Here is a 26,140-nt window from a genome sequence, read left to right as displayed (position 1 = left end):
CCCCCCCTAGGCTTTGGTGCAGAGCCCGTCCAACATACTCCAGAAAACATTCCTTCACCTCATCATTGAGGAGGATAAGAAATCCTCAGGTATGATGTCTGGACACCTGTAGCCAGAGGAGCTCTGCCCTCGAGAACCAAATGGAGAAAACAATATGACACATGTGTATTATATAAGTAACTGTAAAGGATATTCAATTCTGTTCCTTTTTAGGTTATCAGTTATCAAAGGAACACAGCCCTCTGAAAGACATTTTTATTTTTAGACATGCATCACAGCGTAAATTTGCTTTAAATCGTCTTTTCCAAACGTGTGTTTGCAGGGATATATCATCTTTTCCTCCTCATCAAGGATGGATTTTTCCACATCAAAAATCTACATTTAGAGAAAATCCAAAAAGGTGAGGAATTGAAACATTCACAAAATGTTTGAAATGATTTGTGATCCATCTGTGCTGAGTCATGTCTTTGTTTTCACCCTCATAGCCCTTGACACAAAGGACTTTGTGATCTTGAAAGAGGTATGTGAATTCATTGGCCGCTTTTGGACCAGAGACATTTGTTTCCACGGGGACATATCCCTAACCAGGTGACACACTTTCAGGTCCAGTCAAGTATCAAGATCGACTTCTGCTCCACCGAGGAGTTCCATGAAGAGGGATGTAGTACGGCTTTGTTATTCACTTTAAACTGTGACATCCACTTATTGGTCGGGGTAAGTGTTTTCCATCTGTAATCAGTAATCAAGGGCCAAGCATTACTTATGTGATGAATATGATGTACAGTATATATGTTTTCAAAAATAAATAATAATAATAATCTCCCAACAATTTTACATTTAACATCAAACCACTTCCTCTGAAAGAGACACAATTAGGATTGCAACACCATTTGTGAATGGGCAATCAACCAATAGTAACACTTTTGGTACAATAAACCAATGGTAACACTTTTGGAGATTATTTACTTTGGAAGTAGGCAGTAGATTCTCACAATCAAACATAAAATCCAGAATTTTTCAGAATGCCCCGTGTATTTTTTTCCGACCCGACCTACTATCCAGATTTTCTGCTTTGCATAATGGTTGAAAGATACTTTTTGAAAGCCAGTTTTGGTTTTTCTTATGGGTATAGCTGCCGCATACCTCTGTATCGATGCAGAGGGCTTAACCTCTTATCAAGGTAGGGTTCACATCTAAATACACGTTTCACAGGGGGATACAGACAACGTCTTGACCCACTGGACGGTGGGCCCGGATAACTCTACGATGTGCCACAGCCAAACTCTGGACTGCAGCATCATCCCAGGTAGCTAACACACAGAAGGTCCTCTGTAGGTATCGGTCTCTGGTCGTATATACGCTGGACGTATATCGATGTACCAATGAGTACTTGGAACCTTTCTATATTGAGTTCATCCAATGGTGTTGGTAATTAAATAGATTTATCTAAAATGTGTTTTGCCATGAGTCAATCTTTCTAAAATGCAGGTTTGTAAAGGGGAAAAAATGTCTAAAAGTCGATAGAGAAATCATGTTTACCCTTTTTAATGCAGGCATAAAGAAGATGGTGGTGGCGGAAAATCAGATCTATATTCAAGACACAGAGGTGAGTAATCTATTTAGTGTCTTCTCATGTTGGCTCTCTCCTGGACTCTGATTGGATGGTGTTGTTATCAGGATGTACTCAGCCTTTGGGATCTCCACTTCCTGGTTATGATCTGGTTCTCACCGGATGACCCCATTCAAGATTTCCTACTGTCCACCGGGTGTGACTCCACCCCCTTGACGGCGTACGTATCCATAGGTGTTTTTTAAGTAAAAGTTTTAAATGTATTGTTGGCCTAAGTCAAGACTCTCAAGAGGCACTGTTTCAATCTTGTGTGAACCCTCTTATGTTACAGACAAGAAAAAAGCAGCATGAAAATAATAACCTTGACACAGGAGGACAACAGCCAGGTGGCCTTTGTGAAGCTTTCTAGGCCGAATTCTCATTCATGGGCCTTTTAAGTCCCAGCAGATGAATTGGGGATGTGTTTTAATTTTTTTTTTTGTTTGTGTTGTAGATGTGCAAACTTAAAGTGTGCTCCCTGCCCTCCATGACTGCTCTTTACTCGCTGGACGTCTCCCCTACATCTTGTCTGGTCCAGACTAGAATAAACATGGTAAACCGCTGTCACAGATACATTTGTTCTTAAACAAGTCGGATAAATGGATAATATATAGAATACAGTAAAGGGAATAATATATATTTTAAATAATTTAGTTTTGTTTATTGCATTATTCTACATATTTTTTATTCTTATTATCAAATGCTTAATTTCGTAACATGCCTGCTGTCTTTTGCCACACACCTTTTAAAAAATGCTGTTAATTGCAACTTCTCCTCGTTTTCGTTTTTAGGACACTATTTTCTTGGTTGAGGGGATTCCTGAGCACTCAGACAGGTAAGTTGGCTTTTATAAAGACCTCCATGCCTTCCTTGATCACTTAAGTAACATATAAATACAACTTGATAGTAATATTTATTAGGGCTGGGTATTGCCAGGTACCTCACAATTCAATTCAATTCAATTAGATTCTGTAGGTCTTGATTCGATTCGATTTTATATTGATCCAATTGCTTAAATTGCTGTCGATTCAATAATACGTGCAGATGACAAAAATACCTAAATATTATTTAGAATTAACCATTTCAAAATTAATTAACCATTTCATTGTGCTTTAACTAGCAAAAAGGGAATACACCATTGTATAGTATTGTTCCTGAGCTAAACTTGCAGCATAAAAGTAATATTCATAACATGGGCATATGTAGAAGGGCATGTACATTTAGGCACACGCGCTTCTAGATTACAATGACTTGAGTATGCTTCTTTTTTCTTTTCAATAATAATTCTGTAAATAATCGAGAACAAATAAACTGCAGTGCATTGATGAATCGATATTTTTACCCAGCCCTAATATTGATTACAAGATGTCTGGACGCCTGGCTACCCACTTTCCCACTTTCTCCTCCCAACTTATTAAAATGTATCTCTGCACTTAGCTTTTAACCTTTGCATTGATGAATCGATATTTTTACCCAGCCCTAATATTTATTATAAGATGTCTGGATGCCTGGCTACCCACTTTCCCACTTTCTCCTCCCAACTTATTAAAATGTATCTCTGCACTGCACTGCAGCTGTTAATCTTTTGATGTTTTTCTCTTATAGTCCCAACCAGTCGATATCTTCAGTTGTTATGCGATGCCTAACAGAGGCTTTGCCAGAAAACAGGTCAGTTATCTTATCTATTTATTCTCTTACTGCAAAAAAAATAGATACACACAAACATGTACCAAACAATCTTTCTCCGAAATGTCAATTCCCAGGCTCAGTCGACTTCTCCACAAACACATGTTTGAGGAAGCTGAAAAGTTTGCCATAACCTTTGAGCTCGATCTCGAGGTAAGTGTTGCTCTGCCTTGGAAGATGAAATGGCATTTATCTTTACATTTTTCTGAACATTTGAATCAAGACGGCAAACCGACAGAGCTTTGAGATGTCTTTTGTCTTTGAGTTATTTGCTTCTGGGTGTATGGAGCTGACTAATAGCTGCACTCCTTTTCAGCTTGTGTACAAGGTGAAGCTGGACTTTGTGTTGGAGCAACTGGCTTCTGCCTCGGTGGGGGGCTACGGACAGGACGTCTGGTCGGAACTAGTGGAGGGGGCCAAGTCAAACCTCACGAAGATCGCGGTATGTGTGGTGGTGATGATGTTGCTGTTTTGACAAACTTTGATTTCAATAGTCAAGCAGGATAAAAAATCGCAATCTAAACCTGCAGGCCCCATTTTAGCCAATACAGTAATTAGGTGAGTGCTGCATGCAGTGCTCAACTATTGTTCTTCATAAGTTTTATTCTTTCTTTCTTTAATATTCTCTACAAACTTTGGGACCTATCTCCTTCCTCAATTTTTCACCTAGAGAATGTTAAAGTATTCAGAAGAGCTTGGAATCGCGCGCTTCTTTTCAGATTTTTTAAATCTTTAATACTTTTTAAGATATTTCACTTTTAAAATATAATCTTTTTTATTATAAGTGATATTGGATGCTCTCTGCGTTGGTCGGTGCCCAGGACGAGCAGTACGTGGTGGAGTACTGCCTGAAGGCCCCCTGGCCCACCTTCCAGACGGCGGAGAAGATGCTGGGTCACGCTGCCGAGCGCTTCTCCTCCTTGCACATCCAGGAGGCCCAGGCCAGGCTGGCCACCTTCTGCAGCCTCCACGGCCCCCAGAACTTCAAGTACGCCCCGAAGCACGCTTTACGCTGACCTGCTTTCAGGTCCACCCCGGGCTGGTCTGACACCACTGATGCATTTGTCTCCGATTGTGGGCATGACATTTAGAGCGTATATGGATGATACGGATACTGGTGGAATCGACCAAGTCTGATTGTTCGCACTGTTTTAAAGATGATCCAAAACTCGTCTCTACACCAGCCTTAGTGACGGTTGCCCCCAGTAGGAGGGCGTAATTTGTGTTAGTGACTCTTATAAGAACACCTTTTGTAGGAGGCAGGTACAACCATCCTGTTGACCGGTGAATAACCAGAAAGATGGCGCCGTTTCTGTATGAAGTTATTATTTGAGCGAGACAAGTGATTGGAGTGTACAAGTCAGCAACTTCTAAAGCATTTTCCTCTTGAATTCAAATTGACTGATACACGCGTGTGACTATTTTCAGGTGCTCCCACAATACCTTCCTATTTCTGTGGTGTTATGCTAGTTCCACGTGACTCTACCGTACGACCTGTGTCTCTTCTCTGGTTCCCCTCAGTGGCATCAGCTGGATAGAGTTCCTGAACAGTACAGACAACATGGCCGAGGTCCAGTGCCAACTCAGGGAAGGGGACCTCAAGGGCGCCCAGCTACTCTGGCTCAGACACGAGGTAATGCAGGCATATCGTTAGCCTCGTAGCATAATGGTCTAAGTCATATTTAAAGGTTCATCTTGTATTTAGCGGGAAAAATCAGTCAAACAGACGACTAAAGGGCTGATTATTATTCCACGTCGACGCAACGCAAGGGGGTTTACGGACCCCTTATGTCCTTGTGGACCCTCCTTGCGTCCACCGCAAGAGCCTTACGTGCACCTCCCAACATTTTTTAACCTTCCGTTGAGGCGACGCAGCATCAAGGGCTGTGATTGGTCCGCTTGCTAAAACCCGACGCAGAACCAAAACAGGTCCACGACTGTGTCAAAGTGTTCGCGGGGTCACCCTAACCCTTTAGGCAGAGAGTGATTATGGAATGTAAAAAGCATTCTGATTGGCTTGGGACATAGCCAATGAGGCACAGTGATTCAACAGCATTAGGAGAGAAGAGTTAGGTTAGATATAAAAATAGGGCCAAAATATGACTTGGGCAAGGCTATGAGGCCAACGATATGTAAATGAGCTAACCCATCTTAATTGAGGAACCGCAGCACAGTTATGTCCAGCTGGTTTAAAGCTACGAGCTAGTTCATATGTAACGTGCTGCACCTTTTTAAAGTGCGTGATTGGATCACTGAATGTAAATGGATGTGTGTGACGTGAACAGGGAGAGATCGCAGAGAGGGTGGACGAGGCTGCGCTGGAGGCTCTGCTGGGCGCCATCCCGGAGGACCTGCCGTCGGGGGAGCTCTGCCCGTGGTTCAGGACCGTGCTGGTCCCCTTTGTCAGGAGGGTGCTGCCCCAAGGCCAGGTAGGGTGCCGGTCGCTCGGGCGGGTCGTTCTCTCTGTCGTCGTTTGGTCAGCACTGATTCTCTTCCTTGTGTGTTTCGGTAGAAAGCGCTGGCGAGATGGCTGGAGCAGAAGGCGAGGAATCTGGAGTTGACTGAGAAGGTAGTAATGACTTGTGTTCATCTGAAACACTGCAATACAGTCTGATGCAGTGTTCTATTAACGAGTGAGTGAGCCCGTTACATAGACGAAGGATAAATATCAGGGTACTAGTGAGGGTTAGTGAGGATATCAGGTTAAATAGCAAGTACTAGTGGATGCAATGGCATTTCCTTCTAAGCGTTTTTCTCCATAAATCTGTTCCTCTTAAAAGCTAAAAGCTGTAGTATTGTGCAAACTTCCAATTATAGCACTTCAAACCATGAATGTGATTGACGCTCCGCTGATCAGTGGACATTTAGTGATGACTGTATACCGTTGTCCTAGGGCGCCTGGCCGCTTAATGGACTGGAGATGGCTGAGCTGGGCCTGCCTTCGTTATGGATGTGGATGCAATCTGTAAGCTGGTCCCTCCACTCCCTATTTTGTACTTGGTGTGCTGATGTTCATGGTATAGTTTTGTGGAAATATCTTCATGGTAATATATGCCGTTTCTTTTCATACTTAAACTTAAATTAAATTCTCTAAAAAGAGAATTGTGTTGTATCATTGTAATAGGGTTACCATCAGGGAGTCTTGTGATTGATTTGTTTGTCCCGTGTTTCCAGGACAACGACTACGGTGCGGAGGAGGTGGCGAACCTCAGGTCTCTGGTGGTCAACCTGCGGCAGCTCCTCGATCTGCACCGGAAATACAAGTGTCGCCTCTCCCTCTCTGTGTTTGAGAAGGTGTGTGTTTGGTCCACATCCCCAGACAGTAGATGCCCTCTCCTGCTGTTGTGTGTCTGAGAACTGGAATTAGTGATTTCTGCTTTTATAATAAGATTGTGTTTAGATTGAGATGCATAGATCCAAGTGCAAATTGGACTCAATCGAAACACAATTGAAGTAAATGGACTGCATTTTATACAGCGCTTCTCCAACCAGTGGCCACCCAACGAGCTTAACAATATTGACTAACATCACCCATTCATGCACACATTCACAAGCCTTGCGTCAAGCACGTTAGGGTGAGGTGTCTTGCTCAGGGACACCTCTACACCCAGCTAGGAGGAGCCGGGGATCGAACCGGCAACCCTCCGCTTACCAGCCGACCGGCTCTACCTCCTGGGCCACATGGCGGGCGGCATGATGAACTAACACTGCAAAACAAAGTAGACGATGTCGACCGCTGAGTAAGAATGTGCCTGGTCCTCGTTCCTACGCGTGGCGCAGGGCAGCGCGCGGAGCCTGGCCTTCTTCATGCTGGACAAGATCACGGCTCCGGAGGTCATCCCGCAGACGGTGGAGAAGAGTGTCCGGCCGTACGCCCTGGAGCAGCAGATCCCCGTGGACCAGCTGCTGCTGCACTACATCAAGGTGAGCGCTGCGTGGCCACGGGGGCCGTCTAGATGGAGCCTCCATGGAGAGGAGGGCCACTCAGAGGGCCACTCAGAGGGCCTCCCAGAGGGCCACTCAGAGGGCCCTCACTGCACCTCAGTCAGCCTACTCGTTTAAATTCTCGCCTCTTTATATTCTTATTAGATAAGAACTTTATTTAATCCCGTACATGAGAAATTCACTTGTTACAGCACCCAATGGAATATAAAAAGATGCAATAATGAAATAAAAAATAGTTTGTATATTTAATGTATAAAGTGTATTTTTACCGCATCGTCTAATGGCATCTTAATCTTGGCCTAAGGCCACTGCCTGTTATTTAAGATCCACTCACTGAACCGCTCCTTGTGCGTACTAAAACCTTGAGCTGATAAAGTTGGACCCCTTGCTGTTCCTTGAGTTGTATGTGATGTAGGGCTGGGCCATTTGGCCTAAAAATAAAATCTCCGATTTTTTCAAACCTAACCCACAAATTGATTGTGATCTATGTTTTTTCTATCAATGACAAATAAATTTATATTTTTAAGTCTGTATTTTATTTTAAGATTAACAATGCGCATGCTGCCATGACATTTTACTCTTCAAAAAATATTTCTTTTTTCAATAATCGATTATTGACCATAAATTTGAATTACGATTAAACCAAACAATAAGTCGCCCGGCTCTACTGTGATGTTGACCTCGTGGTTGTGGCCCGGCTACAGGACCTGTTGGAGCGCTGCCGCTCCCAGACCACCAGTCTGTTCACTAACTGGGAGTCCAAGGCTGTGGCGGTGCTGGACTGCATGACGGAGACAGACGTGAGTCCTCAAGCCATATCCAGCACCCTTCACTTTAATGGAGGGGCAGCTTTAATAAAGAGGAGTTATGGTGGTGATAGGTATTATTATTGTTGTTGTACCAAGTAGTTAATCCTAGAGGTAGGGCGGGCCGAATTCTTTGGTCCAAAATTGATTCATTTGCATTCCTTCTTTCCGACTGTTGTGAAATGTCTGAACCGTAAAGACATTTGCCTCCCTAAGTGAACCTGCTGTTTCAGCGGGGATTCTATTCCTAAATGTGTTTTGTGCGGAGAGTTCTGGGAAGGAGGGGGTGTGCTATGACCCACCACCACTTTGTGATGTTAATTCTTTTTTTTTTTCTTACATTTGATAATTTATCAATAACTATAACTTATAAGTCTGCGATCTTCCATTCCCACCGGGAGACCCCAGGGCCTGGTTGTAACCCTCTCCCTGGCTGTGTGTTCAGCTGAAGGTGGACGCCGTGCTGGAGGTCATGCAGAACGCGGTGGTGCCGTGGAGCGACGTGGTAGAGAAGCTGGTTCAGAAGTACCTGGAGATGGAGGGCCCCAAGTACAGCATTCACTCACCCTGCCCCGCACCCCAATGTCCCCTCGTTATTAAGTGTTGTTCATATTTATACAGTATGGTAACAACAAGCCATTCCAATGCTCGACATTAGTGGCATAACCAATATTTCACCTGCCGTTTTGTGTTTTTAAGTTTTGACTTGCACTTTCTGACCTTGTTTTCCTCCTCTAAACCCCCAGACAAAAGCTTTTAAAAGAAAGGTACCATCTAATGGAGATTACAAAACTCCTCCGAGGCTACGGCATCCGCAACTTCAACCTCTCCAACAACACAAACGTCATGGTGAGTCCGTCCCCACGTCGCAACGACCGTAACCAGCAGTCAGCCTGAGCAGTTGATGTACTAAAACGAACCAGAGTCGGTGTGATAACACTCCTGAGCATGGCGTTTGTTCCCCGTCAGGCCCTGATCCGGTACATCCTCAGGCAGAACCTGTCCACCTCCTTAGAGGACTCCCTGAAGTTAGCGGTCACCTACAAACTCCCCACCTTTCAGATCCACTACCTGTACCTGACGGAGCTCATCGCCCAGGGCAAGGTAGGTCCGCGCCCCGTCCAGCACACTGGGACTCACCACCGGTGTTGTTTAATGGTAAATGGACTGCATTTATATAGCGCTTTCATCCAGAGCGCTTTACGATATTGCCTGACATTCACCCAATTGATGCACGCATTCAAACACCGACGGTTGCAGTCCACCACGCAAGGCGACAGCCAGCTCGTCGGGAGCAGTTAGGGTGAGGTGTCTTGCTCAGGGACACCTCGACACTCTTTGAGGAGCCGGGGATCGAACTAGCAACCCGGCGGTTACCAGCCCACCCGCTCTACCTCCTGTGCTACTGCCGCCCTTCATGCCGGGAAGCGTGCTGAATGGAGTTTCCCCGGTGTGTGTGTGTGTGTGTGTGTGTGTGGTTCCTGCAGAGCGAGGCGTGCATGAGCCTGCTGAAGCAGCTGTCGTCGGCGGAGGCGGAGTGCGTTGTGGAGCGTCTGACCGCGTGGGCCCGCCTGCAGCTGGAGGACAAGGAACACGTGTCTGATGAGGTCAGCAGGGTTCTGTTATGTTCTGCTTCATTAAAAAATAGATGTATGTTCACTCTTTGATTTACACTAAATAGGCTGCTGCACCAATGAGCAGTCTGTTGGGCCTCGCCCGATAGTCTGTAATCTGTTATCTGAAACTGTTCCAAAAATGTCAATACTAATTGAGTTAATTCACGTCTGCGGGTTTAAAACGTGGATTAAAGAAAACCCATTGTAACGTTTGGTTTACTGACGGTTACCACTCTGCTTTCATCTTCTCAACAGCACAAGAAACATCAGATGGTCATTGCTCAAGTCCTGGTGGAGGCGTTGAAATATTTGCATGTAATCCTAAAAGGTACATAGTCAATTTGACAAAATGAGTGAAGAATGTTTGCACTGGCATGCCATGCACACACTCCTTTGTGTTTCCAGTTACTGCTCATTTTATCATTTGTGTTTTGAGGTTGATTGGTTATTTCTACGTTTTAATCTTACCGAACTGTCTTCTTAGTAGGCAATCTTTTGTTTGCATATGAAACCTAAATCAAGCTTTGCTAATATGAAAAAAAGAAACTACTTGCACAAAAAGGAAGATGGATTTTAGAGGAATATTTAAATTCGGTAACATCATTTATATATAGGATAATTGTATTTGTTTAGTTCTGGTACTATGTTTTAGGGGTTGGGAGATTTCAGTGATGATCGAAAAGCCATTTAGTTGGAACCCATTCCTCCCTTCTGCTGCTGTGTAGAAGAAGTCCTGAAGAGCCTGGAGTGTGAGAACAACCTGGTCATGTTCAAGGCCATCGCCCACTTGCAGGTGAGCTTCGGTCGGCTCTTTTAAACGAAACAATGACGAGTCAACACAATCTATTTTGAACATATCCCACAATGGTTAGTGTGATGACATTTATTTTCACGCGAATAACTGGAGAACTTGGGACAACATTCACAATTTCTGCCTTACAGTCTTTATTTGAGCCTTTAAGAACGGGAAAGGACGAACAATTAAGCTTTCTAGCAATATTAAGCACTGATGTCATAACATCCATCCATCCATGTGACTCACTCAGTTAAAATACATCGAAACATGATCCCTGATCCAGTCTCCTCAATGTGTTCCTCAGTCAAACTACGATGAAACATAATCCCTAATCCAACCTTCTTAATCTGTACCTCTCAGGCAAACTGCAATGAATCATAATCCCTAATCAAATTTTCTTAATCTGTCCCTCAGTCAAACTGCAATGAATCATAATCCCTGAACCAATCTTCTTAATCTGTCCCTCAGTCAATCTACATTGAAACATAATCCCTAATCCAATTTTCTTAATCTGTCCCTCAGTCAAACTACATTGAAACATAATCCAGTCTCCATAACGTGTCCTCTCAATCAAGCTACAATGAAACTTAATCCCTAGTCCAATCTTCTTAATCTGTCCCTCAGTCAAACTGCAATGAATCATAATCCCTAATCCAATCTTCTTAATCTGTCCCTCAGTCGAACTACAATGAATCATAATCCCTAATCCAATTTTCTTAATCTGTCCCTCAGTATAACTACAAGGAATCATAATACCTAATCCAATTTTCTTAATCTGTCCCTCAATCAAACTACCGTATTTTCCGGACTATAAGTCGCGGTTTTTTTGTAGTTTGGCTTGCCCTGCGACTTATATTTCGAAGCGACTTATATGCCAAAATTGTGCGTACATAATCTTCAGCCGCAAGATGGCACCGTCATTCATTAGGCCTACAACTGAACGCTGCAAGCCTACTGCACCACCGAATAAATTATATTCTCGTCGTCATCGTCCTCAATGTCCTCCGGTTCAACCAAAGCTACCCCAGCCTTAGCTGCAATGTTGTGCAACATAGCTGTCACACATATCACAGCGCATGACTTGGCCGGCGAAAACTGGAGCCCTCCGCTGGACTTGTGAAGGCATCTAGGTGGAAGCGCAACTTCCACCTCCCGATCGTGCGCTCAGGTTTAGGACCGCGGCGCGTACGCGTCCGGTGGAATCCCGGTGTCACTGAATTCGGTATACTCTCAGAACTACGAGTGGGACCGACACACCTATATTGCTATTGCAATTTTATTCAGTCTCTCCAGACTAAACGTTCTTGTTTAAATGTTTAAAAATAAATGCGACTTATACACCGATGCGACGTATATATGTTTTTTTCCTCGTCATGGAGCATTTTTTGACTGATGCGACTAATACTCGGGAGCGACGTATAGTCCGGAAAATACGGTACATTGTAACATAATCCCTAATCCAATTTTCTTAATCTGTCCCTATGTCAAACTACATTGAAACCTAATCCCTAATCCAATCTTCCTCTCCACCAGGAGGACTTCGACGTCTTCTTCACCCCCGCCAACTACGAGGACCCCGCCATGCGCCAGCAGATCCAGGAGCATCACATCATGGCCTACGAGAACACGCGGGGCCGCCGCCAGCCAGGGGGCCCGCTCCCGGACACGCCCACGCTGGCCAAGGACCCCGACGGCAAGAGCAAGAGCGTCTCCACCCAGGCGGGGCTGGGGCGCCTGGGGAGGCAGCTGCAGCGCACCAAGCAGGAGCTGTGGTCGGACCTGGCCCTGCGCGCGCTGGGCGTGGGCAAGGTGGAGGTGGCCCTCAAGATCCTCGGGTGAGGGCGTAGGGGTAACAGGGCCGGCTAGGCTAGGAACCACGCTGGGTCAGGCTAGGCTAGGCTACTGGCTAGTTAGCCTCAAGGCTCGCTATTCTAGCAATGATTTGGAAAAATGTGTATTTACTAGTGCTTTCAAAGCGATTCAAATATTTAATCGCGATTAATCGCATTAATGTCATAGTTAACTCGCACATTTTTTTTTATATGCTAAATATCCCTTGATTTCTTTGTCCCATTATTTTTTCTCATTTTAATGCTCTTATCAACATGGAGAAGTGCATCGTCTTGCCTTGTGCAAATGTTTTTTTATTGATAACAACATTGGCATATACTGATCAAAACAGGACGATACAAAAAAAAAAGCCTATAGTGCAATTAAACGATGAACATACAAACATACTACCTTGAACATAGCAGTCAGGCTACTGCTTCTTTGTTTTGAGCCAAAGAAAAAAATAAAGAAATTGCGTTAATCGCGCGATAAAAAAATTAACGCCGTTAAAATTGGTTTGCGTTAACCCCGTTAATAACGCGTTTAACTGACAGCACTAGTATTTACATTTACATTTAGGGCATTTAGAAGACGCTTTTATACAAAGAGACTTACAATAAGTACATTTGTCAGAGGAAAGGGAAACAGCAATATATTGCTAGTGGTACAGTAAGGATGTTCATAGAACCAAGTGGCAAGCAGTTACAATGGCTAGGTGTGTCTGCACTTCCGCTCAACCAGAGTGACTGAAGCTGTGTTCGAAATCCTTCCCTATCACGGATATATTGCACTGTATAGGGTGCTCGCCATTTTGTAGTGGTGTTAGACTTCTCAGTGGTTACATTCATTCACTATATAGTGGACAATAAAATACCCACAATTTGAGTGAACATACGATGTTCCCTACATGTTACCCCCGTGTACCACAATGCAATGCGGTTGTGTTTTCTAAACTTCATTTACTGTCGCAAATTACGTTTAGAAATGTTTAGCGTAGTGTCCGAATTCTCGTTGGTTCGTTCCCTATATAGTTCACTATATCATAAACACTATATAGGGGATAGTGAGTGAGTGAATAGGGAACGATTTCGAACACAGCTTGAGTTTTACCCTGGGGGCGGATTATGATGAGCACACCCTCCATGTGTTCCTCCAGTGAGCTCTACGAGCACCACGGGGACCCGGGGACGGGCAAGGTGCTATTCACCGCTGCCCAGAGGCTGTGCCAGATGTTGGAGGCGGACACGCCCATGGTGGTACCGGACGGGTCAGACCTCCCGGCACTCATCCACAACCTGGCATCCCGGGCCATCACTGTGTGTCACCCAGGTAAAGCACACACACTCGCTCGCTCGCTCGCTCGCTCGCTCGCTCACTCACTCACTCACTCGTACTCTAACTAACTCACTCACTCGTACTCTAACTAACTCACTCACTCGTACTAACTCACTCGTACTTGTACTAACTCACTCACTCACTCGTACTCGTACTAACTCACTCACTCGTACTCGTACTAACTCACTCACTCGTACTAACTCACTCGTACTTGTACTAACTCACTCACTCACTCGTACTAACTCACTCACATACTCATACTAACTCACTCACTCATACTTGTACTCGTACTAACTCACTCGTACTACCTCACTCACTCGTACTCGTACTAACTCACTCACTCATACTCGTACTCACTCACTCACTCTCGTACTCACTCACTCACTCACTCTCGTACTCACTCACTCACTCACTCTCGTACTAACTCACTCACTCGTACTAACTCACTCACTCATACTCGTACTAACTCACTCACTCACTCATACTTTTACTCACTCACTCATACTCGTACTCACTCACTCATACTCGTACTCACTCACTCATACTCGTACTAACTCACTCACTCACTCATACACTCACTCACTCACTCATACTCATACACTCACTCACTCACTCGTACTAACTCACTCACTCGTACTCGAACTCACTCACTCACTCGTACTCGTACTAACTCACTCGTACTAACTCACTCACTCATACTCATACTAACTCACTCACTCACTCATACTAACTCACTCACTCGTACTCGTACTAACTCACTCACTCATACTAACTCACTCACTCATACTTGTGCTCGTACTAACTCACTCACTCATACTCGTACTAACTCACTCATACTCGTATTAACTCACTCACTCACTCGTACTAACTCACTCACTCATACTCGTACTCACTCACTCTTACTTGTACTAACTCACTCTTACTCGTACTAACTCACTCATTCACTCATACTCATACTAACGCACTCACTCACTCACTCACTCACTCACTCACTCACTCACTCACTCATACTCACTCACTCACTCATACTCACTCACTCACTCATACACAAATACTCAATCCCTCATACTCAGTCATACTTTTTCACTTACTCACTCATACATACACACACAAACAACCACTAGGAAAAGCATAAAATGGTGGATATGCAAAGTTGCCTGTTTTAAGATGTTTGTCTTGTTTCAGACCTGCTGCTGGACTGTCTGGAGCTCTGCAAGAGTACCAGGATAGCCATGGATGTTTATCATCAGTGTCTGTTTTCAGACAACTACGGTTTTATAGCCAAGGTCAGTATCATGAGGCCACACATCAGCTTTTTGTAAGTTAGTTAAAAAATGCAAGACAGACTATACAATATACACACTCTCCATGTACTGTCCGATTAGGCTAATATCTAATTACACTACATCAGGGGTGTCAAACGTACGGCCCGCGGGCCGGATCGGGCCCGCGAACGGGTTTAATCCGGCCCGCAAGATGATTTTGTGAAGTACAGTATTGTAAAAAGAAAAATTAAAAATTAAAAAAAAAGTTATACTTTTTTTTATAAAAATCCTTCCTAGCATTACATGGATTGCATTGACTGCCACTGATTAATTTGTTGTACATTGAACTAATGGACAATTGTGTGTAACTGGAAGTCGCTTTGGAATGTAACGTAAAATGATCTGCTATTTTTCAATGAAGGAAACTGCTGTTCTTAATGTGTCCACTAGAAGTCGCAATAGCAATTATGTTAAGCAAGCAAACTTTATACCGGGGCTGAGCAGGGAGCAAGTATAAACAGGTAGTGCAGCTAGCCCGGAGCTACCTTGTCGTTCTGCCTTATACTTTCAACATTATGCGCTTTGGCACTCTCATTGCCCCAAAATGTCTCTGTCAAAAAGACGAAAAGTGGACACAGAGTGCAGAATTTTCCAAGAAAAATGGTCATCGTCCTTTTTATTCACGGAAGTAGATGGGAAACCTGTGTTTGGTGTGCTCACAGCATGTTTAATTTTACATAATTATGCCATATTTTTACCGATCCGCCCCACTTGGGAATAGATTATCCTCCATGTGGCCCCTGAGCTAAAATGAGTTTGACACCCCTGCACTACATGTTAAAAGCAATAGCCTAGGGCTGTTTGATTATGGAAAAAATCATGATCACAGTTATTTTGGTCAATATTGAAATCACGACTATTCAAACATTTATTTTTTTGTTAGAAAACATGATGAATTAACTCAGCATGTCTCTCCCAAAAAACACTTTGTAACTGAGAACTTTGAAATTTCGCCTTGAAAAAAATACACAAAAAAATAAAATGTTCAAATCTAAAATTATGTACAGATCTGTATCCAGCTGTTCTGCACTTTCTATAAAACATCTAATCAAAATTAGTTTTGTGATCGTTGAAATTGCGATCAAGATTTGATTAATCGCCCAGCCCTACACTAACCTGCTGGTATCCAGTCATTCCTTGAGTCCCTCACCTGCTAACAGGTAGACAGGTAAACAGTGGTGCATGATGGTCCTCTATGTAGGATGTGAGTTTGGAGGCAAAGGGGGACCCGTACTCCCAGTGGACCTTCCAGGACCTGTTTAGGGAGGACTGCATCGTCTTGGACGAGGTGTCTGTGCTGCCAGTCCAGTATGAAATCACAAACAGCTTGCTGCCTATGTCCCCAGGTAAGAGTGTGCGTGTGTGGTGGTGTGCATGTAGTGTACATACTGTATGTGTGTAGATATTTATCTATTTTCTGTACATTAGCAAATTGTCTTCATAAAGCAAGCAGTCCCTTGGTCAAAGAAATCCCCAAAACACATTATGTCATCAGGCCAGACGAGTGTCGTGTCACGGTGTCAACAAGTAGCCATCACAAAGTCAAAGTGAAGAACGTTGTTATCATTTCAGACCTCAAGCTCTACCCGCTGGACTGCTCCTGTCTGTCACACTGCTCTTTTGAAGATGGTAACTACCCAGTCTCAAATTCATAAATAGATTTATATGGAAGACGAAGTCCATGTGATGTACTAAAGCTCGGGATGACAGTCCAAGTGATGTACTTAAGGTGGGGAAGACAGTCCATGTGATGTACTTAAGGTGGGGAAGACAGTCCATGTGATTTACTTAAGGTAGGGAAGACAATCCATATGATGTACTTAAGCTGGGTTAGACAGTCCATGTAATGAACTAAAGCTGGGGAAGACAGTCCATGTGATGTACTAAAGCTGGGTAAGACGGTCCACATGAAGTACTAAAGCTGGGCGGTGCCTGCAGGCTCCAGCTACCTTCAGCCCCTGCTGGGCCCGCTGAACAACATGCTGCAGATGCTGCAGGAGTGCAGTCAGCTGGAGCTGGCCCTGCGCGTGCTCGTCAACTCCTACTGCAGCTGTCTTCAGCACGTCACCTCCAACATCATGGACGTCAAGCTCAGCACAAAGGTGCTCCGTCTGTCTGCCCCTCTGTGTGTGTCCGCCTCTGTCTGTCTGTGGACTTTGTGTGTCTGTCTGTTTGTCTGTATGTCCAATCCGTCTGCCTTTCCCGTACCGCACACTGGACATTTATTATGGGCTGATGAGGGTTAGGTCCAAACGATGTGTGTGTGGACAACAATCCAGATTTTTCAAACTTAAAAATGGGTTTGCAGGCCAGAGGTTGTATTTGTACAGGGTATTCTAACTTGCAAAGCCAGGCACATAGTTGGCTTTGGCGAGATACCACCAATGATTTCATAGGTTTACACCACATGCTCTCTGTGGCCTTGACAGAATTAAAAAAGAGGAGATAAACAAAATGGAGTTTATATGTTGGTCCATGGTGTTGGTTTTTCGGGAATGAAATAACCTTATTGTGTTGACGTTTTTCCAGCTCTATGATAAAGGCCGTCTTCAAGAGTACAACACATTAATGACTGAAGTCCGAAAGTCGACTATAGCCACCCTTAACAACGTTGCCGTGGCCCTCCTTAACAAGGTAGGTGAGGAGCCCGGGCCCTCTAGCCATGATTCTGGCCCTGAGAGAGGCCCCCTAGGGTACAACGTCACATCGTATCTTTTTAACTAGTATTGTTTGTTTTGGGGGTCTCTAATTGATCATATTGGGTTTCTCCTCTGCGTTCAAGGTGTTTAACTGGGGAGTGTTGGATTGTGACTTGGCTATTGGACTCTGCACTCTCCTGTCCAAGAATGAGGTCTTCAAACTGCTGTGGAAGGTGGTGGACAACACCTGGCAGAACTATGACAAGATCATGGTTAGTGCTTTGGTTTTATTTATCATTTATCCTTTGTTTTGCTCTGCTGGTTATTATCTATTATTATTATTATTATTATACTTGGTTACACCTTCTCAGATAAAACGATACCTGCATCCTGTAATGATATAAATGTCCTGAGTCATTTAAGTGACTCTGATATATGAACTGTTATCCTAGACATCTCTATGCTTAGTTCCATCCTCTATAATATATTCATCAACTTTTCTTTTCTTTTAGGCCGTTGCTCTGGTAGGGGCTCAACTGTGCCACCTGTACCAAGATAAACCGGAGGAAGAGAAGTTTTTATCGGTCATCACTGACGCTGAATGGGGCATCAAGCTGGGAAAACTAGGGGTTAGTTCCAGAAACGCTGTGTTGAACCCTCTGGTCTGACTGGAGAACTTTTGCTGCGTGGGTTGGAAGTTCTTTGAACACACACCTCAGAATCAACTTAGAGTTTATTATAATAAAGGGTAACAATAGAATAAAATGAATGTTGTCTCTGCAGAGAGGCCACACCAGACGACAAGCCTACTGCTGGCTGAGGCGCTGTAGTGAGCCATGAACAGCTGGCTCACCCCAGTGTTAAAGCAGGGAGACGTCCTTGAGGGCCAGCCGCAGATAGGGATGCCACTGCTGCGTTCGGCCATCTCAGGATGTAGCTCGTGGGATTGCTGCCTCAGGTCAGGGATTGTTAGTCAGCCGAGGCAGTCTCACTCCCCTCAATGGCGATAAGCACGGTATAAACAGTGAAGTGGTTACGGTACTATAGATAATAACTAATGGGTCAAGGTGTCTTAGTGTCTTGGGAACCACATGTCTCATGGAAATTTCCATTGCATGAGTCTAATATGAATTCTGAATAGAGCAATGTGATGACTTATTACGATGCGTTTGACACGTTTGTTTTTTTGTGGGGTTCATTGTTGATTAGTAATTGGGATATGGCGATCAAAAAGGCAATGAGATGGACTGGCTCCTGCCCTCTATTAACCCTATAATCCCCCATGGTCTAACCTTAACCCCAGCTGTATTAATTATAATGAGCGACCGTCTTGTTTAGAGTCACTGTACAACTCACTTTGTTCCGACTCCCGTTATTACAGATTTCTTGCCGTGTTTGATGTCTTGGCCTCGAGTTTAACTCACCCTCCTCTGCTCCCAGATCTCCATCCAGTCTGTGTTCCGTCAGCCTCCGGAGATGAAGACCAACATGATCCCTGTTCTGGTCAGGAACCGGAACATCACGCCCGACATCATCCTCCAGTACTGCAGGTCAGACCCGATGCTGGTGGGCCTTTTCAGCTGGACGCAGAACAGCCTGGGAGCTGGGCTCTTCCAGCCATGCCTCCGCTTAATAGTCATTTAGTCGTTTGATTTCCCATGGTTGACGTGAACAAGTACCGACGTATGAGTGCTGGGATACCAATGTACTCTTGAAAGGGATTATTTTTTTCTTGCCCCCTGGGGGGCTAGAGTAAAGGGGTGTCATAAATACATGGCCTTTGACACTGGTCCTATGATTAAGGTCTATGCAAATAAAATTGAAGTGAATTGTTGACCTGCAGCTCAACGAAGCCTCCATTTATGGTCGTGACTGAGACTGAATCTAGGGTCAGAAAGCTTTGGGCCAACAGATTTCCATCTGTAAATTGCGGTTAATGCAGATTATGATTATTATTATTATTTTTTATCTTTACTCTGTCATACCCCTGTGTGCCGCATCTTATGACGACCGCCTCCCTGATTCCCATCCAGCGCCTACGGCCTGGACCAGGACATGGTGATCAACCTGTACATCACCACCCTGCTGCTGCCCCAAGAGGAGGAGGAGGAGGAGGAGGAGGAGGAACCGGGCGTCGCCACGGTGACCGGCGAGGACGAGGCGCCCCCTCCTCTGGGCCACGCCGACGCCATGGACCGCGTGCTGACCATCATCCCCATGTTGATCAGCACCAGCAACCTCACCGACAGCCTCAGCGCTGCCTTGCTCAAGGTGAGGGCTCTTGGAGTCGGAGTAGTTTGGGAGGCACGGCATAGACGTCAGGCTCTCGCCTGCAGGGTTCCGAGATCAAACCCTTGTCTGGCCCCCTTGAGCAAGATGCCCTACCTGCTCCTTATTGCAATGGATGTTACAAGGTTGCTTCAATACAAGCTTCTTTTAAATTAGATATTGTAAACAGAAGGAGTATTTAGCAGAGGTATCTTCGCAGCTATTTTAGCTGCCTTGAGCAAGGTATGCTTACCCCTACCTGCTCCTTAATGGTGTGGACGTTAAAGGACAAGAGCATCTTTAAGTTACCAATCGTAAATAGGAGTATTTAGCATAGGTGTTTTTGCAGCGATTTAGTATCGTTTGCGTCACCCAAAAGGTCTGGGTACCTAACTGTAGTTTGGTCAAGTCGACTGCATGGCTCCACGTTGTCTCTGTGTCTGGCGTCCTCTTCCTCCCACGTTGCCTCTCTGTCTGATGCCCTCTTCTTCTCGTTCGGTCTCTCAGCTCAGCCCGTACTGCTACGAGAGGATCGAGGTGGTGTTGAAGATCATCCAGACGGCCGACGAGAACGTCACCTGCTTCTCAGTCAGCCAGGTAACACGCCCCGCCCGCACACGGCGGGATCTCACCTGATACGGTGGCTCGGCTCTATTAACGTCCCCTCGTGTGGAGAAGAACCTTCCTGGTTCAACAGCTTGCTATGGATAGGGCCTAAAAAAAAAATTAGTTTGGTCCGGTTTCCGACCTACCCTGTCGATTTATGTGCGACCCAAATTATTTTATGAGCTTTCAAAAAAGAAGCTCATAAAAAAAGAAAATTATGCAAACTATAATTACGATTTGGTACAGCACCTCTTCATTCTATACAAGGATGAGCAAAAAAAAAATAATTAAAAAAAATTAAAAAAATTCCCTACCTACCCATGACCTCAACTGACCAACAGGAACCAAACTTTTTTTTTTTTTTTTAGGCCTAGCTGATGAGTGGTCGCTCATGATACTGATCAGCCAGTACCATGCCCACCTTAGCCTTCTCTTAAAGCGTCGCTCTCCAGGGTCCTGCCCTCTGTATCTACGATGGAGGACATTTGGAATTGGTTTGATTGGTCGGCACAGGGAAAATAGAGCACCTCTATGTCGACTTCAAATCTAGAGCTGGACATTATTTATAAAACTCCCAATTTCACAATATTGTTGGAGACACGTTTTTAGTTTCTTTGTTTCCAGAACGTTCCACGTTTAAGATGTATCATCCAGGACACCAGTTAACATCCTCAACACCACGCAGCCCCCCACGGCCTTTCTGCTCCCCCTCTCCCAACGCCTCACCCTCGTACCCTGTGTTCTCAACGCCCTCCTCCAGTACGTCAGCCTGCTGAAGCACCTGCAGTCCTACCGCCGCATCGGCCCGCCCACGGACTTGGAGAGCTCCTACCTCCTGGAGAACTGCCTGCAGCCCAGCGCCCTGGCCCAAAGCCGGCTGCCATTCCACATGCTGATGCACCCCACCCACTACTGGAAGATCATCGGTGAGTCTGATGCACCCCACCCACTACTGGGAGATCATTGGTGAGTCTGATCCACCGCACCCACTACTGGGAGATCGTCGGTGAGTCTGATGCACCCCACCCACTACTGGGAGATCGTCGGTGAGTCTAATGCACCCCACCCACTACTGGGAGATCATTGGTGAGTCTGATGCACCGCACCCACTACTGGGAGATCGTCGGTGAGTCTGATCCACCGCACCCACTACTGGGAGATCATTTCTGAGTCTGATCCACCGCACCCACTACTGGGAGATCGTCGGTGAGTCTGATGCACCCCACCCACTACTGGGAGATCGTCGGTGAGTCTGATGCACCCCACCCACTACTGGGAGATCGTCGGTGAGTCTGATCCACCGCACCCACTACTGGGAGATCATTGGTGAGTCTGATGCACCGCACCCACTACTGGGAGATCATTGGTGAGTCTGATTCACCGCACCCACTACTGGGAGATCATTGGTGAGTCTGATCCACCGCACCCACTACTGGGAGATCATCGGTGAGTCTGATCCACCGCACCCACTACTGGGAGATCATCGGTGAGTCTGATCCACCGCACCCACTACTGGAAGTGGTGGGTGGCGTCGGGCTTACCAACAGCCTGCCGCAATGACATGATCCACAGCGGGATAAAACTAACAAATTACTTAGTAATTGCAAATTACAAATGACTACCTACCAAGTTAATCTCTATGGGCGTCATATGGCTCAGGAGGTGGAGCGGGTTGGCTGGTAACCGGAAGGCTGCTAGCTCGATCCCCTGCTCCTCCTCAATGAGTGCTGAGGTGTCCCTGGGCAAGGCACCTCACCCTATCTGCTCCCGACCAGCTGGCCGTCGCCTTGCATGGTTGACACCGCCGTCGGTGTGTGGATGAATGGAATGGGGAAATGTTAAGCAATATTGTAAAGCGCTTTGAGTGGCCGCTGGTTAGAAATGAGCTATGTACAGTAAATGCAGTCCATTTACTACTTGCTTACTAGTATCTCTGAAAACGGAAACTGCTAGAATCCTGTTTGTTTTGTGCAACTGTTTTAATCGGTGTGCTACCGTTTAATTATAGATGATATGTTACATTATATATTCATCGCATGGATGGTTTATGTGACAAACATTGGGATCCATCCCTTGATCCGTGGAGGAGCCACTAACACGCTCTCCTTTCCTCAGCTCCAGAGCTCAGTGAGGAAACCTTCCCTACAATCCTGCTGATCAGCAAGCTGATGAAGGTACCACTCCTCCTCCCATTCTTCGGTTCATACAGCAACATGAGGCCGAGGCAATAAGCATTGTATTGTTTGTCAAGCGGATAATAATCTTCACTCTTTTTATTGTAATCATTGTTGATCCATTCAAATCTGGTGTCACCAATCCTCCCCATCATGCATTGGTATCCATCTTCTATCTAGGATCTGAAGTGCTCTAAATCCTAGTTCATCATTCTTAACAATGCTTGGTTTGCTCTCAGGCTTACTTGTAGGCCACTTAAAGTGCTGAATGGATAAATAGCCCTATATACAAATGCTAAGTATTAGGGGTGTGACGATACACTCAGCTCACGAGACGAGACGAGACACGATATTCGGTTCTCGAGAACGAGACGAGACGAGATTTTAAGAAAACTACAATGACAAAATATATGACTGGACCAACAGACTTTTATTTAACCGAGTTGCACATGCATTTTGAAATGTTTTATTATAACTCTTAACATTCATGAAATTGAAACTAAAACTAAAATTTATAAAAGTTGAAGTAAAATAAATTAAATTAAATAATTATCTTTTTTTTCAAGTGCAAACAATATTATGTGCAAAACCAAATCAAAGTTCTACTCCATCAATACAGAGTGCAAATAGTGCAAACAGAGTCTGACCAAGTATGTCACTGACAACTTGGTATTGTCCGTGTCTTATCAGTCACTCTACTGCCATTCATAATTTCCGCCGGGTACCCAAAATGCTGCCAAACAAATCATTTAAAAGTGGCGGGGGCATCTTCGACGGTAATACGGGTATTTTCCGACGTCATTCTGGCTGCCTATGGCTGCTTCCCCTGCTTCCCCTCCTTCTCCTCCTCTTCTTCTTTTCCTTCTCCTTCGTAAGGTTCTGGCAGACGTAGCAAAGGCGCATTACTGCCCCTACAGGCCACAAATAGAAGTTTGGATAGCTCAGAAATCTTGTGAGACAGATTTTTAACGCGACGGGTAATATCGTCGAGTTTAATCTCGCGAGATCTCGTGGCACGAGATATCGTCACACCCCTACTAAGTATACATCCCCACTCTGGCATGCTTAGCCAATCAGTGAATGGGGCCGTTTCACAGAGCAAAGCACAAGGGTAGTTCAGGGCTGGATGTCACACGATGGAGTGACCCACATTTTTTTCGATAAACCTTTCAGAATCATTGTTGCAGTGATGTAATGATAAAACATTTGACAAAAGCTTAAATTTAACGCATCAAATTTTTAAAATGAGTCAAAACCAGGAAACTAAACAAAGGGTTTTCCCCCGGTGTGTGTGCAGGTGAGCCTGGACAAGCTGTACATGCTGGCGGTCAACAACGTGTTTGAGAAGAGCCTCAAGCCCCTGCTGCTGAGGCAGAGCGGCCGTGGCCCGAGGCCCGGCCCCGGCCCCGGCCCCGGCCCCAACCGCCACAGCTTCGAGGTGGCCAAGACCATCATGGACTACATCCGCTGCATCCAGAACCCAGAGTGGGCCGCCGCCACCGCGCACAAGATCACCCAGGAGCTGCCCCCAGGTCAGATTATACACAGATTACCAGGAGCTGCCCCCAGGTCAGATTATACACAGATTACCAGGAGCTGCCCCCAGGTCAGATTATACACAGATTACCAGGAGCTGCCCCAAAATCAGATTATACAGAGATTACCAGGAGCTGCCCCCAGGTCATATTATACACAGATTACCAGGAGCTGCCCCCAGGTCAGATTATACACAGATTACCAGGAGCTGCCCCCAGGTCAGATTATACACAGATTACCAGGAGCTGCCCCCAGGTCAGATTATACACAGATTACCACGGGCTGCCCCCAGGTCAGATTATACACAGATTACCAGGAGCTGTCCCCAGGTCAGATTATACACAGAATACCAGGAGCTGCCCCCAGGTCAGATTATACACAGATTACCAGGAGCTGCCCCCAGGTCAGATTAAACACAGATTACCAGGAGCAGCCCCAAAATCAGATTAAACATAGATTACCAGGGGCTGCCCCCAGGTCAGATTAAACACAGATTACCAGCAACTGCCCCCTGGTCAGATTAAACACAGATTACCAGGAACTGTCCCAAAATCAGATTAAACACAGATTACCCAGAGCTGTCCCCAGGTCAGATTGAACACGGATTACCCGGAGCTGTCCCCAGGTCAGATTGAACACAGATTACCCGGAGCTGCCCCCAGGTCAGATTATACACAGATTACCAGGAGCTGCCCCCAGGTCCGATTATACACAGACTACCAGGAGCTGCCTTCAATTCAGATTATACACAGATTACCAGGCGTTGCCCCCAGGTCAGATCAAACACAGATTACCCGGGGCTGCCCCCAGGTCATATTAAACACAGATCAATAATCAGAATGCCAGCTGGTCAGATTAAACACTGCTCCGATTACTAGGAGCTGCCTTGAGGTCAGACTAATCACAGATTACTCAAGAGTTTTCCCAGGTAAAATTGAGGACTGAATTGGGGTTGATTACAGGTGAGATTGCATACCGATTATCCATGTAATGTGGTATTTTAGAAATGTAAATACATTATATAATAAAACTATAATCTGTCATAATAATATAGTTGGATGATGGTGTGGATATAATCAATAATAACATTTATGCCGCTTTTCCACTGCATGGTACCAGCTCGACACGACTCGACTCGACTCGACTCAGCTCGCCTTTTTTGCGTTTCCACCGCGATCTAGTACCTCAAGTGGCTGCTTTTTCTAGTACCGCCTCGCTCTAGGTTCCAAGCGGCTGAGCCGATGCTAAAAGGTGACGTCGGCAGACGGCCGGCCACTGATTGGCCAGAGAGTGTGACGAAGTCACGAGAGCGACATGGCAACCATGCTGGTAACGATAGAACAGCCATAGTAGCGCCGCAGCCAACATATTCCACTTCTTCAACTTGCCAGCTAATAATACGAACACGAATACCATCGCATCGATGTTCTCCATTGTTGTTATGTGGGTTCTGTCCATGTGTGGGTTACGTAGGTGTTGTTTGCGTCGCGTACAAAGATACGTCACGGCCCTTTCGCGCAGACGACCCCGCCCACGTCCCGGAGGTACTATTTGCGGTGGAAAAGCACCCGCGCTGCTACCGTGTCGAGTCGTGTCGAGTCGTGTCGTGTCGAGTCGAGCTACATGTGCGGTGGAAAAGCGGCAATAGTGACTATTGTGATCTGGATTTATCACAGTGTTGTATTGCAATGTCACTGTCTTGAGAAATGATATGTATAGACTTCATTACAATCCCTGTTTGGAGAATGGCTGCCGCAGTGAGAACAGGTTGGTAAAGCTCCTTCCATGGATGTATCGCTTCTTCTTTCTCTGCAGGCAATGAGAAGACCCAGTCCCTCAGGTTCTGCCTCTCGCTGGCAGAGACCTGGCTGAAGGACCCTAAAATAGAGGTCAGAGTTCACTGTCGACACCTTAAATAATAAAGAGGGACGACGACAGAATTAATATTGAAATTAAATCTTAAATTATT

General features: G+C 45.3%; 1 protein-coding gene across 2 annotated transcripts in view; it reads left to right on the top strand.

Annotated features, from left to right (window-relative positions):
- The window catches only part of kntc1 (kinetochore associated 1), a 34,622-nt gene that overhangs the window by 1,627 nt on the left and 6,855 nt on the right, over positions 1-26,140 (top strand). For both annotated transcript variants that reach the window (XM_056602485.1, XM_056602484.1), the window contains exons 5-47: positions 11-89; positions 323-400; positions 486-520; positions 604-714; positions 1,213-1,306; positions 1,554-1,606; positions 1,678-1,790; positions 1,902-1,956; positions 2,064-2,162; positions 2,401-2,444; positions 3,215-3,277; positions 3,373-3,448; positions 3,612-3,737; positions 4,117-4,283; positions 4,817-4,928; positions 5,581-5,724; positions 5,808-5,864; positions 6,189-6,260; positions 6,470-6,589; positions 7,076-7,219; positions 7,945-8,040; positions 8,492-8,595; positions 8,793-8,895; positions 9,016-9,150; positions 9,534-9,653; positions 9,918-9,990; positions 10,388-10,455; positions 11,992-12,293; positions 13,445-13,617; positions 14,809-14,909; positions 16,150-16,294; positions 16,521-16,577; positions 16,887-17,050; positions 17,478-17,582; positions 17,731-17,859; positions 18,100-18,216; positions 19,028-19,137; positions 19,621-19,858; positions 20,363-20,452; positions 21,222-21,387; positions 22,577-22,635; positions 23,933-24,167; positions 25,987-26,060. In XM_056602485.1, the coding sequence (XP_056458460.1) occupies positions 11-89; positions 323-400; positions 486-520; positions 604-714; positions 1,213-1,306; positions 1,554-1,606; positions 1,678-1,790; positions 1,902-1,956; positions 2,064-2,162; positions 2,401-2,444; positions 3,215-3,277; positions 3,373-3,448; positions 3,612-3,737; positions 4,117-4,283; positions 4,817-4,928; positions 5,581-5,724; positions 5,808-5,864; positions 6,189-6,260; positions 6,470-6,589; positions 7,076-7,219; positions 7,945-8,040; positions 8,492-8,595; positions 8,793-8,895; positions 9,016-9,150; positions 9,534-9,653; positions 9,918-9,990; positions 10,388-10,455; positions 11,992-12,293; positions 13,445-13,617; positions 14,809-14,909; positions 16,150-16,294; positions 16,521-16,577; positions 16,887-17,050; positions 17,478-17,582; positions 17,731-17,859; positions 18,100-18,216; positions 19,028-19,137; positions 19,621-19,858; positions 20,363-20,452; positions 21,222-21,387; positions 22,577-22,635; positions 23,933-24,167; positions 25,987-26,060 (4,806 nt within the window). The remainder of the gene's footprint in view (positions 1-10; positions 90-322; positions 401-485; positions 521-603; positions 715-1,212; positions 1,307-1,553; positions 1,607-1,677; positions 1,791-1,901; positions 1,957-2,063; positions 2,163-2,400; positions 2,445-3,214; positions 3,278-3,372; positions 3,449-3,611; positions 3,738-4,116; positions 4,284-4,816; positions 4,929-5,580; positions 5,725-5,807; positions 5,865-6,188; positions 6,261-6,469; positions 6,590-7,075; positions 7,220-7,944; positions 8,041-8,491; positions 8,596-8,792; positions 8,896-9,015; positions 9,151-9,533; positions 9,654-9,917; positions 9,991-10,387; positions 10,456-11,991; positions 12,294-13,444; positions 13,618-14,808; positions 14,910-16,149; positions 16,295-16,520; positions 16,578-16,886; positions 17,051-17,477; positions 17,583-17,730; positions 17,860-18,099; positions 18,217-19,027; positions 19,138-19,620; positions 19,859-20,362; positions 20,453-21,221; positions 21,388-22,576; positions 22,636-23,932; positions 24,168-25,986; positions 26,061-26,140) is intronic.

Source organism: Gadus chalcogrammus, chromosome 11 (assembly GCF_026213295.1).
Source record: "Gadus chalcogrammus isolate NIFS_2021 chromosome 11, NIFS_Gcha_1.0, whole genome shotgun sequence".
NCBI lineage: Eukaryota > Metazoa > Chordata > Actinopteri > Gadiformes > Gadidae > Gadus > Gadus chalcogrammus.
This window is presented reverse-complemented; position numbering and strand designations above follow the sequence as displayed.